This window comes from Anguilla anguilla, chromosome 4 (genome assembly GCF_013347855.1).
Source record: "Anguilla anguilla isolate fAngAng1 chromosome 4, fAngAng1.pri, whole genome shotgun sequence".
Lineage (NCBI taxonomy): Eukaryota > Metazoa > Chordata > Actinopteri > Anguilliformes > Anguillidae > Anguilla > Anguilla anguilla.
Window position 1 is genome coordinate 64,419,875 of NC_049204.1, and position 19,521 is coordinate 64,439,395.

A 19,521-nucleotide genomic window follows, 5' to 3' on the forward strand; every position below is an offset into this window, starting at 1 on the left:
CCCCCCCCCCCCCCCCCCCCCCCCCCCCCCCCCCATCTCCCCCAAAAATAAAACCCCACATCAAACGCCCTCTGTGCACTACAGCCCGTTCCGCTCATTAATAAATAAAAGGCCCACATCAAACGGTGTGTGAGCTGGCCCACTGCCCCATCGCATGGAGCTGCTTATTTACCACAGCCCTGTCCTCCACAGAGCTGCTTATTTACCACAGCCCTGCCCTCCACAGAGCTGCTTATTTACCACAGCCCTGCCCTCCACAGAGCTGCTTATTTACCACAGCCCTGCCCTCCACAGAGCTGCTTATTTACCACAGCCCTGTCCTCCACAGAGCTGCTTATTTACCACAGCCCTGCCCTCCACAGAGCTGCTTATTTACCACAGCCCTGTCCTCCACAGAGCTGCTTATTTACCACAGCCCTGCCCTCCACAGAGCTGCTTATTTACCACAGCCCTGCCCTCCACAGAGCTGCTTATTTACCACAGCCCTGCCCTCCACAGAGCCCACTCTTTATCTTCCCACAGGGGGGTTTTCTTCTTTCTTTCGTTTTTTTTTAATTTTTTACCTCAACTGCTCACTTTTTGGGGGTTTAGGGCTGTGGTCGACATGATGCGCTCCCTCCTTCCCTCTTTCCTTCCTTCCTTCCTTCCCTCTCTCCCTCCTTCCCTCCCTCTTTCTCTCCCTCTCTCCTTCCTTCCTTCCCTCCCTCCCTTCCCTCCTTCCCTCTCTCCTTCCTTCCTTCCCTCCTTCCCTCCCTCCCTTTCCTCCTTCCCTCTCTCCTTCCAGCCCTCCCTCCTTCCTTCTCTCCCTCCTCCCTCCTTCCCTCCCTCCCTCCTTCCTTCTCTCCCTCCCTCTTCCCTCCTTCCCTCCTTCCCTTCCTCCCGACTTCCCGCCAGAAGTCGGAGCGCATTCCTCGCATTCCTCCACCGAGCCCCGCCCCGCCCCGCTCGCGGCTAGCGGAGTTAGCGGAGTCACACGCACGGCTCCACGCCGGCGTTTTTATCCGAGGGGCGACACGTGCGCCCCCCCCCAGGCTGAAAAGCGTAGCAGCACGCTAACGCATCCCAGGTACCAGAGGCGCTCCTAAAATTTAATTTCTCCAGTCAGCGCACATCTGTTTAATTATTATGCGCCTAAAAAGCATGGCAGGGCGCTGACACGACGTTCGAATGTTTACCCACCACCAGAATTATGAGATTACACGGGACCGCCGTCAGAGAGATAAGCGCTTCAGCGAGTCCGCCATCACACTCACGCGAGATGCTATCCTGCTAGCGCTGCTCGGGTAGGAAACTGCCCTGCCGCTGAAGCCCAGCCACTCCTGGCTCAGCTGCACGCCATCGATTCTGAGGGAGAAGTGCCACGGACACGTCACGCGAGCACGCACATGTACGCGTGTGCACTGTGAGTGTGTGCGTGTGAGTGCATAATGTGTGTGTGTGTGTGTGTGTGTATGTGTTTGCGGAAGTGTGTGCGTGTGTGTGTGTGTTTACAGTAGTGTGTATGTGTGTTTACGGTAGTGTGTGTGTGTGTGTGTTTACAGTAGTGTGTATGTGTGTTTACGGTAGTGTGTGTGTGTGTACTGTACATGTCCCGCATTTGCACTGTATACCTGCTGGGTTTGTCCATCTGACTCCTGCTCTCTGGAGCAACACGCTCTCAGAACAGACAAACAGATTTTATCCCGTAAATAAACACACCGGTTAGTTACTGACGGACCACATGCTCCACCACAACTTCCTTGCCTCTGTCTGATTGGTCAATTCACACAGCTCTCACAGAGCATGATAAAAAAATTTTAAAAAGTAGAGAGAGGAAAAAAAAGTCCATCTCTCACCTATGGAACCACCAGAGATTTAAAAAAATAAATAAAAAGAAAGGGAAAGGAGGTAGAATACCCTGGGGGAAGGGAGGGTTTAAATTAAAAAGGCAAAACCACTTCCAGAGAAAGCGAGCGTTCATTCACACGCGCTACAAAGAGCACATCTCAGAGCGGTGTCGTTTCAGTCATGCAAATAATACTCCCCGTATCCCATGACAACAGCAGCACACCTTTACTCAGGGTCAGAGCCGCAAGGCTGTTAACAAATGAAGCGCTTAAGAGTTGCGTTGTGTAGACACGCCCGCAGGCACTCAGAGACCCACAGCAGTGTCACAATGACGAGCTAGCCCGTTAGCTTTCGCTCTCAAATCCAGCTGCTGACTTAATGGCGATGTGGCGGGAGGGGTCACGACCCTGCAGGACCGCTCGGGTAAGGCTCCTGCGTGCGGACCACAGAGCCCCTCTCTAATAACGCTGCGGCAAACTCCCAGTTTTATTTCCCCGCTCTTTGTTGCGTTTGCCGACCGAACTGCAAAACTGCCCAACTGCCAAACTGCCCAACTGCCAAACTGCAAAACTGCCCAACTGCCAAACTGCCCAACTGCCCAACTGCCAAACTGCCCAACTGCAAAACTGCCCAACTGCCAAACTGCCCAAATGCCCAACTGCCAAACTGCCCAACTGCCCAACTGCCAAACTGCCCAACTGCAAAACTGCCCAACTGCCAAACTGCCCAACTGCCAAACTGCCCAACTGCCAAACTGCCCAACTGCAAAACTGCCCAACTGCCAAACTGCCCAAATGCCCAACTGCCGCCGCTGCAGAGGGTTGTCCCCCGCCTGTGAGCTCACGGCGTGGCTATGAATACCAAATCCTCCGGTCGCCGGAAGCTTCCGTCTTTTCTGCGATGGGCGCTTTCTCAGACACCACTACGTGCAATTAGAGACCGCACGTCTGTTTGGACAGTGCACCCCCCCCCCCCACAACCCCCCGCCCAACCCCCCCAGGGGCCCAAACTCTGCTAACAATGACTCGAGCTCGCTGTCACCCTCGAGTGTGTTGTGTTGCGAGCGCGTTGCCAGGCCACAAATTTTCCTGTCTTGACGGAAAAAAAAAACGAAAAAAAAAAACAAAACACACACACACACATACACAACTTTTCTTTGAATGGAAGGCAGCGCTTCCTGGGTTCGGCGGGGAGTGAATAGCGGCTTGGCAGACCGTCAGAGGCGGAGCAGCGGCGGAGCGCCGTGGAGACCCCGGGCTCCAGAGCGGCCGCTGAACTGAAGGAATTCAGCGACTCCGCGCAGCCCTTCTGGGGCCCCCCGGCGCATTTAGGCCTCTCTCTCCCAGCGTAGCGAGCGAGAGAGACAGAGAGAGGGAGAGGGAGGAGCCGGAAACGGGTCGCCGTCCGCCGCCGCGTAGCCAGACGTGCTTGGCTTTGTGGCCGTGTCGCTCGCTCTCTCTCTCGCTCGCTCGCCCGCACGCGCTTGTGGGAGCGCTGGCCTTGTTTACGTCGGCTTTTAAGAAGAAGAAGGAGTGAAAAAAAAATGCAACTCTTCACCCAGGACTAGCCCCGCCCCCGCTCCCCGCTCCCCTCTCCCGCCCCCACACCCAGCCCCACCCCCCCTCGGCCTGGGAACAGAGGAGGGGCGTGACACAGAGTGGCTCAGCGCTAAATGCTGAATGCCTGCAGCTCGAGCCAGGGGTTAGCGGATTGGGCTCTCAGATCAGCAGGGCCCACTGACTTTCCCTCCGCAAAGCACACAGCCTGCTGGGTACAGGGTCACAGGGGTCACGGGGCTACAGAGCACGCTCAGGTAAGAAGAACACAGCACAGGGTCACAGGGCTACAGAGCACGCTCAGGTAAGAAGAACACAGCACAGGGTCACAGGGCTACAGAGCACGCTCAGGTAAGAAGAACACAGCACAGGGTCACAGGGCTACAGAGCACGCTCAGGTAAGAAGAACACAGCACAGGGTCACAGGGTCACAGAGCTACAGAGCGTGCTCAGGTAAGATGGACACTATCTATCTACCTATCTATCTCAGCACAGGGTCACAGGGTCACAGGACTACAGAGCACACACAGGCTGTTGTGATGGTGAAAATGAGAATTCTGAAGTCTGCTCGACGTGCGTGTTTGTAAATCCATGTGTATCTGTTCCCATGCACATGTGCGTGAACATGCTCTGCTCCTCTCCCTCGGACGCCCCCAGCACAAACAGCCGTCAGCTCTGACAAATCGAGTTCAGCGCGGCGCGAGGACATTAAAAGACCTCCGCGCGCATTCGCTTGATAAACGCCGCCGTTTGCGCTGTTCGCACTGTTTGGTATTCAGCAGCAAGACGCGAGGAAGTTAAACTCCCCCCTCCCAACCTGAAAAGAGCGCTCGCGGTGTAGCTTATGCCCCTCATAGAAACCCGCACGCTTCCCGAAGCCTCTAAAACACTCTGAGTTTAATATTTCAACATCAAGTCATGAATCCATCCAATTCAAAAATTTTACATTACTTGGTTCAGCATATGAGCGTGTGGGTATTAACATTAAAATGTATGAAAAAGACTTCTTCTAAAACTTTCATCAATATTAACGAGGAGTCTATTACCCCTGCATAAAATAAAAGATAATGAAATGACACTAATTTTCCTATCCAAAGTGTGAATGAACGCGCGCGCGTCTTTGCAGTGACTCATTGTTACCGCAAAATGACCTTTAGTTTTTTTACATAGTGCTGGGGGTATGAGCTGCAGTTTGGTTATTCCTTTCTGAGAGCCACGGAATATTTGAATATCAAATTAATAAAATACCATCGCACATACCTTCAGATTGAGCACTGTCAATCAATCCAACGGTCTTATTCATAAACTCATAATTGACTATGAATGGCAGAGGGGGAGGGGGGGGTATTTCCACAGATTTTCACGTATCACACTGTTGCCGGTCTCTAACAAACATCGTAGAGACAGACACGGAAAGTATAAAAGGATATTTACAGTAAATTACCCATTCTAACCAGCTAAAAAGGCTACCTAGCCCACCAAATCTGATGAGTAAACGACTCAACTAATCAGAAACGGGACGCATACAAGGCCTACAAAACCAACGGCCAAATTCACCCAAGATTGCGCCCTGTCTGTACCGTCACAAGTCAAAAATGTTACACTGACATTGCCCCCTGCATATGTATAACATGTATAACAGACTAGTACAAAAATAAAATAAAATTAAAAAAACCCGGAAGAACCAAAATTCGAAGAACCATACGGTCTGAATGAATTCAGTTACTTTTCCAGTATTAAGAAGAGGAAGTATTGCCAGAACACACCCTAAAATACCCTTCAATGGTACTGTTTACACACACACACAATGAAGGCTAAACATACCCAGATTTTTCCTCCACACAGTCAGCGAAGCGCACCTGTTACCTCCAGATGTATCTGCTATTCAGGGCAGAGGGGAGCGGAGAACAGCGCAGCGCATTGTCTGCACGAACAATTAAATGCTCTTTTGTTAATGAAAGTCAAAGCAGCGGCAGCACAATGCGAGCGTACATTCTCACAGACCGTAGCCTTTTGTCAACGATGGACGCAGCCGAGCGCTGCACTCAAAACAAATCGACACTTCTAGTGCTGGGCAATTCAAAGACCACTACTAATTCCACAAATTAAATCAGGCGTCTAAATACAGTAATCACCACTCTAATTTCCCCCCATAACGCGGAGGAACTTTAGATTACATTAATAGGCCCACCAATAGTTTACTCTCTTGCAGCAAGCCAGCATAAGAATTAGAATGTGTCAATTACCTGCAAAGAAACGGATCAGGCAGCCAATTTCGGTGTCCATGCCTTCGTCCTGCACCCTCCAAGGGTCTTTAAATCCAAGTTTATAGAGGTAGTCATTTTGAATCTGCAGAGGCTTCTCGTCTTGCCCCAACGCCCGCGCAGCTTCGCCGTGCAGCTGCACGTAAAGAGTCGGGGGGAAATGAGCGCGGTCGGAGTCTCGACCGATTTGCAAAGGGCCAGGGTAAGCCGGGTCACGCTTGGCAGCTGCGTTGCCCGTCAAAGGCCTAGAAAGAGAGTTACTGCCCCGGCTACAGGGCAGCTTCCCCGCGTTGATCCGTTCGCGGCTGCCACTGGTTGTGTCGTCGGCCCCATCCTCCACGCAGTTTGACAGTTCGCCCCCACAGAGCCTGCTGTTGACTGCGTTGTTGTTATTGGCCGTGGAAGCGATGTCCGTGGAGCGCCTCTCCAACTGCTGGGTGACGGAGTCGATGACCAAGCCAGACGGAGTGCAGTCGAGCTCCAGTTCGTCCGAGGAGCTCCCGAACGGGTCGAGGCCATCCGTGGCACTGTCAACCGTCGGGCTCAGGATAGAAACGTCTGTCCCCAAGGTCATGGCGTCGCTCAGGGAGTCCCGGTGGCCATCAAGTTGGGGCCCCGAGCTCAGGTCATCGCAAGTGCTGCTATCTATATCAGAACCGGAGTTGAGCCCGCAGCTATCCGCCCCGTTGTGCCTTGAGTCTGTATCATCGTCACACAGATAATTAGCCTCGTGATTTAAGCGCACAGTGATGCCCGATGACTTGCCGCTCGCAGTCAGGCCGTCCAAAAGTGAGTCGGCCGCGAACCCATGTATATCCTGTTGCTGCAGCCTTCGGTTGTCATCCGGCAGCATTAGTAACCTCACTCTGTCACCTGGCTGGGTCGACAGCTCGTCCCCGCACTCCGGGGGTTCCAGGGAATCCAAGCCGTTAGACTTGACGCCGCCGTTCTCGTTCACCCCGCGGTGGGCATCGCCGAAGCCGTATCTCCCACTGCAGTTGCCATTGAAGTCGGTCGCAGGGGCCCCTTTACCCACCACTCTCGCCACTGACCCTCCTTTGCTGCCGAGCTGGCCGAGTCGATGTGCAATTTCCCCGGCGGTCGTCTCCAGCGTACACAGCACGGGCCTAAGGTAGGGGGGCATGGCTCTATCGTGCACGTGTATGCACCCCCTCTGGAGATCGGCCCGCACCCACTCCCTGTCCGAGGGCTGCAGCTGCATCATCTGGCGCTGCCTCAGCAGCACCTTCCTGTCCAAGCTCCTGGTGCCCAGGGACGAGGACGAAGCGGCGCCGTGCATTTTCCCACCCGAGGAGGAGGCGGCCGACGAGCTCGCAGAAGTTGTGGCCGCGGCGGAGAAATTCCTCTTCAGCCGCCGCCTCCTCAGCAGCAGCGAGTTGATGTTGCCGCTGCTGGACGAGCTGCAGGCATTCGAGGATGTTTTAGCGGCGGTATCGTTCGCGGCGGTGGTTTCAGGAACGCCAGCGGCTTGGATTTGGTGATTTCCATTGCTTATCGCAACATGAAAAGGGACAGCTAGCCCCTCGCTCTCCGGTTTTGACTCCCCGCCTCCGCCATCATAATCATCCGCTGCCGCTCTGTTCGCAGCGGTGGACAGTCCACTGTTGGGCTTCATAAACTTAATGGCACTTATTTTGCCCGTTTCCGAGTCATTTGTCCCCGTCCCGACCGTCGTCGTCAATGAATCATCCTCCGCCAACCTGTTTCCCCCTAACACCACAGACCGCGCACCTTCCATCCTCCGCAAGTGGGGGAAAAAAATATTGTAGCTACGTAGCGAATTCTACTTAATAAAAATAAATAAAAACGAAACTAAAACGAAGGACGCCAGACACTCACGTAGCTGTTTAACTTCGTGCAGTTACATTCTTCCAACGTATACGGCTAGCTAGCTAGCTAGCTAAGCGTCCCAGTTGTTTCCTTCCTCGCACCAGTGGTCAGCGCCACACCGTTGCCATCGGTATCGCCATAATGGAGACTAATGTTATCTGCAAGGAGAAACTCTAGCTAAGTGAAAAGCGGGAGGGTCTGTCTGAGAGAGGGAGGAGACGCGACCGTGTCTCATTTGTTATGAAATTGCATGCAAGAATATGCAATGAACGTCGGCCGACATTCTACGTAAGCGGGAATGGCTTCATATTCATGAAGTGACGCAAATGAGATGGTTGCTAACCAGTGTGTTGCTTTCTGGGAAACGTATTGTTTCCCGTGAACGCCCACGTCCATGTAATATGACCGTGGGAACAATAGGACTTCAGTTCCCGTCAAGCTCTTACACCACAACAGGGTTGTTTTGGGGTATTGGTAAAGGGGGAGTGTTTGTCATTATATGACGTTTTAACGCATTCGGTTATGATTGGCACAGAAGCTCAAATGAGAAGCATTTGAACTAGCGTTTAAAAACCAAACGTGTTGGTAGAATTAAAAAATATCGTAGGTGCTCAACATGATGTTGAGTTAGGCTTTTTATTATTTAAAAAATGGATATAGAATACATTTCTGCTTGTCGTAATAAAATGTTGTTGCATAGTAAGGGGTGTAAACGACCAGAGGTCCGAGAAACGAGAGGCGCAAACCGAGGCAATAATGCTATTCAGCAATCGTTGCCAGTGCTCAACTCCAGCTACACGGGGCTCCAGTGATGCAGACGAGATTGAATTGACATTACTTGGACGCCATCTTTTTACGTTTCTCTTCTCTGGACTTGACCCCTGTATTCAATGAAGGTAAAATGCCTCCAGCAGTGATACAATGCCCTCTACTGGACTTGACAGTACCGAGTCAATTGTCACTACGTGTTGTAGGAGTATTCAGCCATAGGCATATTCCAAGTAATTATGTCAGAGAGGTGGGCAACAAAGGCTGTATCTGTTGCTGGTTTTCATGCCAACTCCTGGCCTTAATAAGCCCTACCATTTATGCCATCGGACATTTTACCTACATGTCTTGACAAGCACATGGATGACAGCCAAGGACTGTTCTTGTGTCCCTATCTGAAATGTTTTACTTTTGTTCTGTGATCTACTCCCGAACTAGTATTGGTGTGTACAGCCAGTTAGTTTAAGGCAGGATAACTGGTGGAAGTAAAAACCTGCAAACACCGACACTCCAGGACTGGAATTTCCCATCCCTGAATTATATTATGCCATAGCATAACAGAAAAAAAAAAAGATTAAAATTAAAAGGAGCCGTACATGGCTAAAACTACTCCCAGACTAGTGAGTAAAAATGGAACATCGCTAAAACACTATTGCTAGTTAACTATGCTAACCGAGGACCAAAGTAAAATTTCGAAATACATGCAAAAGGGATGTGATGTTATTTTTCCAGAGAATGAGGCAGGTTGGGTTTTGTTTCGTGATAGTGCAAAGGTAGAGAATAAATACATTTACAAATGTAGAATATTCTTGGACTATTTATAGCGTTCATACAATTTTGCTTAGGCTAGTCAACGCTTTAAAATTCATAAGCATGTTCTCACTGTAATCGCTGCGCCATCTACTGGCAATATAAAAAAATCACACTAAGATGACTGGAATTTGAAGCCGTCAAGCAAGTTGTCTGTACAAATAGTAAATTATTATTTATTTACCTAAATGGAAAGCATTTAGCCGGAAATTTTAAATATAATGTATTGTACATTCTTTTGTGATAAAGCATGGTGTGTATGTTCGTGGAGATATTTTCGGTGAGCAAAACGACACGTAATTTGCCGGGAGATCATCGCGATAAATTACAGTCTGCACAGAGACCATAGTCTGCGGGCACTGCACACTGGGAAGACGTGGATGTGGAGAGGCCTGCAGCGATAAAGGTGTGCTACTAACGTTAGCTATTCATTACACAGGTCTGTGTCGCTGTAGGCATGGTGTCTAATTTTAAAACGAATTTAGTGCAATGCACATCGTCTGACGTTTACAGGTTTAATGCATAAAACTGTCTTTTCTTGATGTGTTACACGGAACTTAGCTAGTCTAAAGCTAGCTTGCTAACTAGAAAATCGCTTCAAGTCCTATAGCCTACTATATGTATTGCTAACTTGGCAGTTCGTTAACACATCGTACTCTTGTGTGATTCTTGTACCATAAACCTAGAACCGTTTGCTAGATTACTATGTTGGCACAAGCATATATATGGCAAACTAACGTTAGGTAGCTAACATTAAATTGGCAAATATAAGCCATTTCTTGTTTGCTGAACTGCAGATGATCAAGTGATGGAGCTAGCAAGCTAGCTAGCAAGCATCGCCCAAGCTTCAATTATGGTGTATTGATTGCATGCCGTGGTGATGGTAACTACCTAGCCAGCCTTTGACATCTTCACGAAGCTCACAGTTGTGCACAACTAACTGATGTTAGATCGTTCCTTTATAAAATATTGTAGCGAGTCGTATATATTGTATTATAATATCTAATTTAAAGATGACCACACTGGCTGTGTCAAATGCATATAACAACGATTGTTGCCTCGCAGTAAGAAACCATGGCCGAAGACCCGCAGAGAAACTTTCGCTCAGCTTATTACGAGAAAGTAGGGTTCCGGGGAGTGGAAGAGAAGAAATCTCTGGAAATCCTTCTGAAAGATAACCCCCTCGGTACGTTGTCGTTTTTGTGTTGTGACTGTCCTTCCTTTACCCACCCGTATTGGTTCACGAAACTAAACTAAACACATCCACGGCGAGTTCATGCACAACAATAAGCTTTTGCGTTTCGTTTTTTGCCCAGATGTTGAGAAACTCTGCACGTTCAGCCAGCGCTTCCCCCTCCCCTCGATGTACCGTATTCACGTATGGAAGGTGCTCCTCGGTAAGTGTCTGCTTTTTATGACCTGTGGGGCCGTATATCCTCTCCAGGTGACTTCATGTGCTGCCCGCGGTTCTTTCAAGAGGGAATGTCCAATGCGTTTACTGTCAGATGGATTTATTCCCCGTGATAATTAAAGTGAATGAACTGTGTGTCTTGGAAACTGACCATATACCTTCATTTGGGTTTCTACTCGCCCATTCTTTAACCTCATGCATGGTCATGGGGTTGTCACGGGGTTAGTTCCATGGTGGTGTGATGTTCCGTGGGAAGATTTAAAGGTCAGCTTCATAAATCCCCTCATCTGAGATGGTGTCTGGGCTTCTTGTTCCAGTCGAGCAATTTTTTACACATGATTGTATATACTCGCTACCCATCTTCCGCCGGGTTTGAAGACAGGTCTCTTCAGACTATACCTGGACTAACTGCCACCGCTCTGTGAATCATGTCACTTTTGGTCCAATGACCATGATATGCACTTTTTGTACGTCGCTTTCGATAAAAAAAAGTCTGCTGAATAAATGCAATGTAATGTAATTGGTACTAGTCGTTCCATCCTGGCTGTAAGAGGACTTAGGGGAGTTTAGAGGGAATTTTGAACCTCGCAGGACAGCTGACGGGCAGGACCGTAGGCTTGGATCTGCAGTAACGCACTTGCTGACCTCACGGAGGCGTCACGTGGTGCCGGGGGAACGGTAAATTCGGTGCGGTTTGGACTCGGGGGGCCAGGGGCAGGAGAGGAATCTGAAATAATTTCACGCTTGTCTGGCTGCAGACTCTCCGGCTGCCGTCAGCGGTAATTGGCTTTAATTATGTCCCCGCTCTCTAATACGCACTCGGGCTGAACTCTCCGCTTCTGGAAGCGTCCGCATTGCGGATTCAGGGAAGTGCGCTGTCTCCGGTAATCCACTTGGCCCTAAGCTCTTTTGATGGGCCTTGGAGGACAGAGTACATATATATATATATTTTTAAATCCATCCATGAATATAAATGAACAAAGTTGATTTTCGTAGGACTTCCTTGTCAGGGTTGTCTCGTGATTTCTTTGGCCATTACAGATTACTGTCATTGGATTTGATGTGTACATTTTTTATTTTTCATTTTGAAATGGCAGCATCCTGCTGAGGACGTTTTTCTCGACCTGGAGAAAATGCGAAGGGTAGTCACAGCTTAGAATAGCCCGGGCCTTTCTGCATCTGTACTTATATGGCGTAGTACTTAATTATGCTATATTAATTTAATTTACTTCTCACGGAACTGATCATGAGTAGCAACAGGAATCCAGATATGGGACTTCCACTTATTCCATTCAGAATGGCTGCTTGCCTGCAGCCTCATGCCTGATAGATTCGGTGAGTTTGGCAGGGGTGTGTCGTCATTAGAGGTTACTATATGTCATGATTTCATGCTGTCGCTCATTTTCATAAGTGTGAAGTGTCACAGGGTACTGACTGTTAAGGGCTGTCCTTTCATTGTGTCCGGGCCAGAAGGGAAGCAGGCTTGCAGTACAGCAGTGGCGTGTGCAGACACCAAACCATATTCACAGAGGAAGTAGATTACGCGCACAGTAGCCCCAACTGAGGAAGTCCCATTTGATTGGGCGAGCCTGAGAACTTGTTATTTTACACTGTGTTCTTGACTGTTGCGGTCTGATGAAATGGGGCGGGGCGGGGCGGGGGGGGGAGGGTGGCAGAAACTCGGCCATCTGCAGCCATGGAAACGGAGTGTTGGTGCTGCAGCCATGGAAACGGAGTGTTGGTGCTGTGGGGCGCTGATGTCATGCGCGGGTGGTTCGCGGTGCTGACGCTGCCCTCCCCGCCCCCCCGTACAGGCATCCTGCCCCCCCACAGCGAGTCCCACGCCCTGGTGGCGGGGTACCGGAGGGAGCAGTACGCGGACGTGCTGGAGGCGCTGCAGGTGATGCGTTTCCTGCACGCGGCCACGCCCCAGGTGGAGGTGTACCTGCGCGTGTTTCAGCTGGAGGCGCAGGAGCTCCCGCGCAGCTCCGAGCTCAGCCCGCCGGTGAGGAGGCGCACACGCCTGCATGCGCGTGCACACGCATATATACACATATATACACATATATATACACGCATATATACACATATATACACGCATATACACACACACACATATATACAGGCCTACGCGCATATATATATACACACACATGTATACATGCATATATATACACGCCTACGCACATATATATACACACGCCTACACGCATATATATATACACACGCCTACACGCATATACACACACACATATATACAGGCATACAAGCATATATATACACACGCATAAAGTACATTACATTCTAATATACAAACACATACATATATAATACACACACCCGAAGCAATACATGTACACATGTAACTTCATACACACACATACAAATGCATGTACACACACACGCACACGCACAGCACCCAGGAATAAAAATCTCTCATTTCGCGAGCGTCTCCAGGTCCTTGAGGCCTGCTGGGAGGGCGCTGCTTTGTTGTGATCCAGCCAGACGGCCCTTCACCTCAGCAGGGCTGCGGTCCTGTGTCTGAGCTCTAATTAGAGTCACGCTCTCACTCTGCGGCTGTGTGGGCCAGCGGTCCGGTGCCCTGGCGCCATTTTAGATTTTTAAAATGGCGGCTCGTGTTCGAGCGGGGACTGCCTGTCTTCAGCCCTGCGTGAGACCTGCTCCCGCCGTGTCTGCAGGAAGAACAGGACGAGGACTTCCTGGCCATAGCCAAAGCCATGGAGGAGATAGTGGACGACCCCGTGGACTGCTATTGGCTGATCAAGTGCTTCGTCAATCAGTTCAACAGCAGGTTCGGAGACTCCATACCACACCTGGTGAGTTCGGCAGGTTGAAAACGGCCAGAATCGAGTAAGCCAGTTCCATTCAGCGCTGGAAGGCTGACAGACCGTCAGTGAACCCTCACTGTGTGTGCCCAACGAGAAATCAGAACTGGTTTTTGAACGTGACTTTGTCGTTGAACGTGACCCGTGTTGTTGAATGTGATCGTGTTGAATGTGATCGTGTAGTTGAATGTGACCGTGTTGTTGAATGTGACCATGTTGAATGTGACCATAATGAATGTGACCTTGTTGAATGTGACCATGTTGAATGTGACCATAATGAATGTGACCTTGTTGTTGAATGGGACCATGCTTTTCAATGTGACCTTTCTGTTGCATGTGACCATGTTGAATGTGACCCATGTTGTTGAATGTGACTTTGCTTTTCAATGTGACCTTTCTGTTGCATGTGACCATGTTGAATGTGACCCATGTGGTTGAATGTGATTGTGTTGTTGAATGTGACCATGCTGAATGTGACCTTGTTGTTGAATGTGACTATGTTGAATGTGACCTTTCTGTTGAATGTGACCATGTTGAATGTGACCCATGTGGTTGAATGTGATTGTGTTGTTGAATGTGATTATGCTGAATGTGACCTTGTTGTTGAATGTGACTATGTTGAATGTGATCGTGTTGTTGAATGTGACCATGTTGAATGTGACCATAATGAATGTGACCTTTCTGTTGCATGTGACCATGTTGAATGTGACCCATGTGGTTGAATGTGATTGTGTTGTTGAATGTGACCATGCTGAATGTGACCTTGTTGTTGAATGTAACTATGTTGAATGTGACCTTTCTGTTGAATGTGACCATGTTGAATGTGACCCATGTGGTTGAATGTGACCCATGTGGTTGAATGTGATTGTGTTGTTGAATGTGATTATGCTGAATGTGACCTTGTTGTTGAATGTGACTATGTTGAATGTGATCGTGTTGTTGAATGTGACCTTTTTTATGAATGTGACCATGCTGAATGTGACCTTGTTCTGGCGGTTGGACGCTCAGCCCAAGAGTCTGGAGCACTACCTGAGCCTGGAGGACGGCCGGCTGCTGGCCCACCTGCGGTCCTGCGGCGCCCTGAGGAGGCTCCCGTACGGCCTGTGGTTCCGCCGCTGCTTCGCCGGCTGCTTCCCGGAGTCCAGCCTGCAGAGGTGAGGGCATTCTGGGAAAAAAAAAACTGGGGCCGGGTGCGTCCAGCGGGTGGGCATTCTGGGAAAAAAACTGGGGCCAGGTGCATCCAGCGGGTGGGCATTCTGGGAAAAAACTGGCGCTGCTTTTTTTAAAAACGGTAAAAGCGAATGTGCCGTCAGCCAATGAGACGACTGCTGGAGCATCGAGGGCGCGGCGGGGTTTTTACAGGAAACGGCGCCCGTCGCCGCCCCTGAGCACGAGCACCCCCGCAGGTTATGAGCCGCGTCCAATCTCCTAGCCCCATTCATGTGAAATGTACCGAGCAGGGTTATTTTAATCCTGAAAAAACTGGCGCTTCTGAACATACACACGCCTTTTTTACATCTCAATTACAATTTCTGTCCCATTTAACACTCTGAACGTACATCAGAATTCATTTCCTTATTTTCCTTTTTTTTTCTTCCTTTTTTTGGTTTTGTATTTGCATGATTCTGAATATTCCCCCTGAAAAGCTGAAGCAAGTGGCAAAATAATTAAAGCCACTAAAATAAAATAAAAAACTAACCAGGGTAATGAATTTGTTAGCCATTCTAACCATTCTAATTCTTTTGTTAGCCATCGCTAACCAGGCTAATGAATTTGTTAGCCACTGCTAACCATGCTAATTCATCTGTTAGCCATTGGGGAACCACTGTGAGGCTAATTGCTGCCGGATGCCCAAGCTGTCCTTTCGCACGCCACCGCAGGGTTTGGGACAAGGTGATCAGCGGGTCCTGTAAGATCCTGGTGTTTGTCGCCGTGGAGGTCCTGCTGAGCTACAAGATCATGCTGATGGGCATGAGCAAGCCCGACGCCATCGTCCACTTCCTGAGCAGCGTGAGTATGGTCAGCTGTGACGCCACACAGCTCCTGTTCCCCCTCCCCCCAACCCCCCGCCCCCCCCACCGCCCCACTTCCTGAGCAGCGTGAGTATGGTCAGCTGTGACGCCACACAGCTCCTGTTCCCCCTCCCCAACCCCCCGCCCCCCCCCCCCCCCCCCATTTGGAATGAGTCGTATTCTCCCATCATGCTCCTTACTACAGATTCATGGCAGCCGGCTTAATGCTGACTTTAAGTGACCTTTTTTTTTTTTTTTTTTTTTAAAGTCAGTTACTGACGTGTAGAAAGTGTTTGACATTTTTTTTTTATGTGGTCTGGGGGCGAGGGGTGGGTAACTATTTTAGGCTCTCTGTGAGTCTAAATCGAGAAGTGATGGCAGTGCCGTGACGAGTTAGGCGTGGAAGAAAAAAAAAAGGAACAAAGAAACGTAAAGAAAGAAAGGCGAAGTAGGCTTTGCCGACGGCCATCGGCATCCACGCAGAGTTTGGAGGGAGGGAGAGAGACAGAGAGAGGGAGGGGGAGAGAGAGAGAGAGAGAGGGAGGGGGAGAGAGAGAGACAGAGAGAGGGAGGGGGAGAGAGAGAGACAGAGAGAGGGAGGGGGAGAGAGAGAGAGAGAGACAGAGAGACAGAGAGAGGGAGGGGGGGAGAGAGAGAGAGAGAGAGGAGGAGAGAGAAAGAGAGAGACTGAGAGGGAGGGGGGAGAGAGAGACAGAGAGAGGGAGGGGGAGAGAGAGAGAGAGAGACAGAGAGAGGGAGGGGGAGAGAGAGAGACAGAGAGAGGGAGGGGGAGAGAGAGAGAGAGAGACAGAGAGAGGGAGGGGGGGAGAGAGAGAGAGAGGAGGAGAGAGAAAGAGAGAGACTGAGAGGGAGGGGGGAGAGAGAGAGACAGAGAGAGGGAGGGGGAGAGAGAGAGAGAGAGAGGAGGAGAGAGAAAGAGAGAGACTGAGAGGGAGGGGGGAGAGAGAGAGACAGAGAGAGGGAGGGGGAGAGAGAGAGAGAGAGAGGAGGAGAGAGAAAGAGAGAGACTGAGAGGGAGGGGGGAGAGAGAGAGACAGAGAGAGGGGGGGGAGAGAGAGACAGAGAGGGAGGGGGGGGAGAGAGAGAGAGAGAAGGAGGGGGAGAGAGAGAGAGATAGAGGGGGGGAGAGAGAGAGAGACAGAGAGAGGGAGGGGGAGAGAGAGAGAGAGAGAGAGAGAGAGAAACACAGCACTATGGTACGTTTATTGCCACTCTCTCCCACTTTGACTCCCCCACCCCATGTGACGATGGTGTGGCTCCTGGGGGGTGTGGCTCCTCGGGGGTGTGGTTAGGGGCTGCTCACTGCGTCTCTCTTCCCTTAACTCCACTACCGGCGTTCATTAGAACCGCGGCGGTACGAATGTGCAGCGTTTGCGTTGGGAGGAGAGGCGTTCGCCAGGCGAACGACCGCATAAATAAAATCAGTACTGGCCCCAGGAGGCGTTTTTTGGAAAAACCTCGAGCCGCGGCTCGTTCTCCCCGCACAGAGCAGCCCCTTCATCATGGTCTGCCTCTCGTTCCCTGAAGGGTGCTTGTGTGCTGTAGCAGAAGGTGCAGTCGGGTTTGAAGTGCTGCGTTCCCTCCGTCAGAGGCGTACTGAAGCTGTGGGACTTTGTCTCCTAGCATTTTTCTGTATAGTCAGAGCTGGACAGGGGTGTTGGATGCTGGGTAGTGCACCAGGTTATGTAACATGCCATAAGCAAGGGATAGGCCCTTTAGCACACCTGCATTTTGTTTGGTTTTGAGTCACGGTCTTCTGGTGGTTTGTCTCAGATTTGTCCTGGAGGGTTGGGTTTAGGCCTGTAATGGACAGCATTTACACCCCTTGTATGGATTTGGGTTTCATCCTTCTGTCTGGAAGACGTTCCCCGCACGTGAGATATCGACAGAGCGGTTATGATTGTGCACTGTAAGAAGCGTGCTCTGATTGGCCCACTGGTCGGCTGTGCCTCTTTTTCAGATGCCGCAGGAGAACACGGACGCCATAGTGACCAAAGCCATCGACCTGTGGCACAAGTACTGCGGGACTCCAATGCATTCTGTGTAACCATAGCAACCCCCTGCACCCAGCACGACTCACTGGAGTTCCTCCTGCCTGGGTTACAAGACAGGGGCTGTGACAAGATTTTGTAACATCGGTTACACCTTTGGGTCATGACCTCAGGGTCGAACTGTTCTGTGTGTGTGTGTGTGTGTGTGTGTGTGTGTGTGCATGCGGAGAGGCAGTCCTATTGCTGCTGGGATGGACAGGGTGTTAAATTTGTTGTACATAGTGTATGCAGATCATTATTTATTGTCTGAAGAAACATGGGTACACTCTTGCATTCATTGTGACATCATAGAGCCCGGATGTTTGCTGCACATTCAGCCGTGAGTGCCTCACTCCTGGGCATCGTGAGCATTCATTATGACATCACAGAGCCCGGATGTGTGCTACAGAGTCGCTCCTGGGCAGCACGAGCATTCATTGTGACATCACAGAGCCCGGATGTGTGCTACAGAGTCGCTCCTGGGCAGCACGAGCATTCATTGTGACATCACAGAGCCCGGATGTGTGCTACAGAGTCGCTCCTGGGCATCATGAGCATTCATTATGACATCACAGAGCCCGGATGTGTGCTACAGAGTCACTCCTGGGCAGCACAGCATTCATTGTGACATCACAGAGCCCGGCTGTTCGCTGCGCGCTCCAGGCTAAGAGCCTCCCTCCCGGGCTTAACGAGCAGCTGCTGGACCACAGGCCCCTGCTGCTCCACACGGCGCTGCTGTGCAGGGCATCGCCTGCGGGGTAAATCTGCGGGTTACGCAACGCGGCGTACCTCTACGCCCTCCTCCCGTGGCCGAGCGAGCGTGACGGGAGCGGGGCGGCCGGGTTCGACGCGCGAGGCCGACCCCGGCCTGACCCCGCTGGGACGGGCCGCCTCTCCATCTGCGTCACGCGCAGCTTTTTTACCGACTCTGGCCTTTCGGCTCGAGCAGCGCTGAACACGCCCAGGGCGGCGTCGTGCTAGAACCCCCCCCCACCACCACCACCCCCCCCCACCCCCCCGACCAAGTGCCCTGAAGGCTGGAGAGAGAACATGCAATGAAGCGATGAATAATATAAATATTAAATATTTAAGCTGCTGATTGCCCGTCTCACTTCCTTTGAGTCGAAATAACACATTTCCATGCGGTGTGTGAGTGTTGAGTGGTTCGTAAGATATGAACACAATGATTTTAAATACTGAAAAACATTTTAATAAGGTTTCTTTATATAAGAAACTGCATACATCATTAAAGACGAACAGTAAGTTAAACGGTTACATGCAGTTTCGGCCTGTACAAAAAAGTAACATATTTTAGAGACTTCGTTTAATGTGCGTTATTTACAGATTTCTTACGCCAGTAGAAGATCGCCTTCTGTTTGTTTCCTTAAATTACAATACTGGAAGAGTACGAGGAGACGGTCACAACATTCACTCCTGTACAAAGAGAGACGAGCTGTACAAACATTTCAGAGTAAGAACACACTTATGAGAACACCTGTCTGTATGAATTGTAGGCAATCAAAGAGTAAAGGGCCAATGAGTAAATCTCTCCTGCTGTTGCTGGAAATTTCCGGGGTGTTTTGACTAAGTTTGCTCTGGCCCTGTCATTTGAGCCTTTTATAACCCAATATTTTGCCGTGACGAACCCGTGACGATAATTTTCGATACGACTCAAATTGTTTTCAGGGAGGAGGAAGTGAGAATTCACCGTGGGCGTGGTGGTGTTGTGCACAATATAGACGAGATGACACAACCCGTTTTTAAAAATACAGTAATACAGGCAGGGGAACCAAAAAAACTGCTGACTAGGAAGTGACACTGCTCTACATCAACTTCCCATAGTGCATGTGACAGGCTTATTAAAAAATACAGCAATGGCGAGCCGTGTGAAATATTACAGTGAAACGGAACAGCAGAAAATATTAAAATATGCCACTGCAACGCAGGGACATTCTACTCACGTTTCAGCACTGTAACTGTAAACTTGTCGAAAAGCATTGGTTGGTACTCGTCTTATGGGGAAAAAAAGATCAATAGACCGATATTGTTTTAACTGGCTGTTGTTAAGAAATGTTTTCAGAGGTGTTAAGCTATTCAACAAAGCCAACTTCCTACAAAATGTTAA

At 50.1% G+C, this 19,521-nt stretch overlaps 2 protein-coding genes across 3 annotated transcripts in view; one reads left to right on the forward strand and one right to left on the reverse strand.

Annotated features, from left to right (window-relative positions):
* Positions 1 to 7,735, reverse strand: part of LOC118225777 (PH domain leucine-rich repeat protein phosphatase 1-like) — a 24,973-nt gene extending 17,238 nt beyond the window's left edge. Inside the window, exons 1-3 of the mRNA XM_035414678.1 lie at positions 5,625 to 7,735; positions 3,569 to 3,591; positions 1,254 to 1,344 (exon numbers count right to left, since the gene is read on the reverse strand). Of these exons, the coding sequence (XP_035270569.1) occupies positions 1,254 to 1,344; positions 3,569 to 3,591; positions 5,625 to 7,406 (1,896 nt within the window). The 5' untranslated portion in view covers positions 7,407 to 7,735. The remainder of the gene's footprint in view (positions 1 to 1,253; positions 1,345 to 3,568; positions 3,592 to 5,624) is intronic.
* A 421-nt stretch (positions 7,736 to 8,156) lies between these two features.
* On the forward strand, positions 8,157 to 18,401 carry tbc1d7 (TBC1 domain family, member 7). Of its 2 annotated transcripts, none has more exons than XM_035414195.1 (8): positions 8,157 to 8,394; positions 10,142 to 10,262; positions 10,393 to 10,473; positions 12,302 to 12,492; positions 13,187 to 13,324; positions 14,342 to 14,487; positions 15,214 to 15,343; positions 17,327 to 18,401. In XM_035414195.1, the coding sequence occupies exons 2-8, from the start codon at positions 10,151 to 10,153 to the stop codon at positions 17,411 to 17,413; spliced, it is 885 nt and encodes a 294-aa protein (XP_035270086.1). In that variant the 5' UTR covers positions 8,157 to 8,394; positions 10,142 to 10,150; the 3' UTR covers positions 17,414 to 18,401. The 2 variants fall into 2 exon arrangements, with proteins under 2 accessions (XP_035270086.1, XP_035270085.1); XM_035414194.1 differs by lacking the exon at positions 8,157 to 8,394 and adding an exon at positions 9,173 to 9,482.
* The last annotated feature ends 1,120 nt before the right edge of the window (positions 18,402 to 19,521 follow it).

Bases quoted from the DNA above. Each gene is read 5' to 3' on its own strand.
- tbc1d7 (XM_035414195.1), top strand. From the start codon at position 10,151: ATGGCCGAAGACCCGCAGAGAAACTTTCGCTCAGCTTATTACGAGAAA. The intron at 10,263-10,392 runs GTACGTTGTCGT...TTTTTTGCCCAG, and splicing joins TCTGAAAGATAACCCCCTCG to ATGTTGAGAAACTCTGCACG. The intron at 13,325-14,341 runs GTGAGTTCGGCA...TTGGACGCTCAG, and splicing joins GAGACTCCATACCACACCTG to CCCAAGAGTCTGGAGCACTA.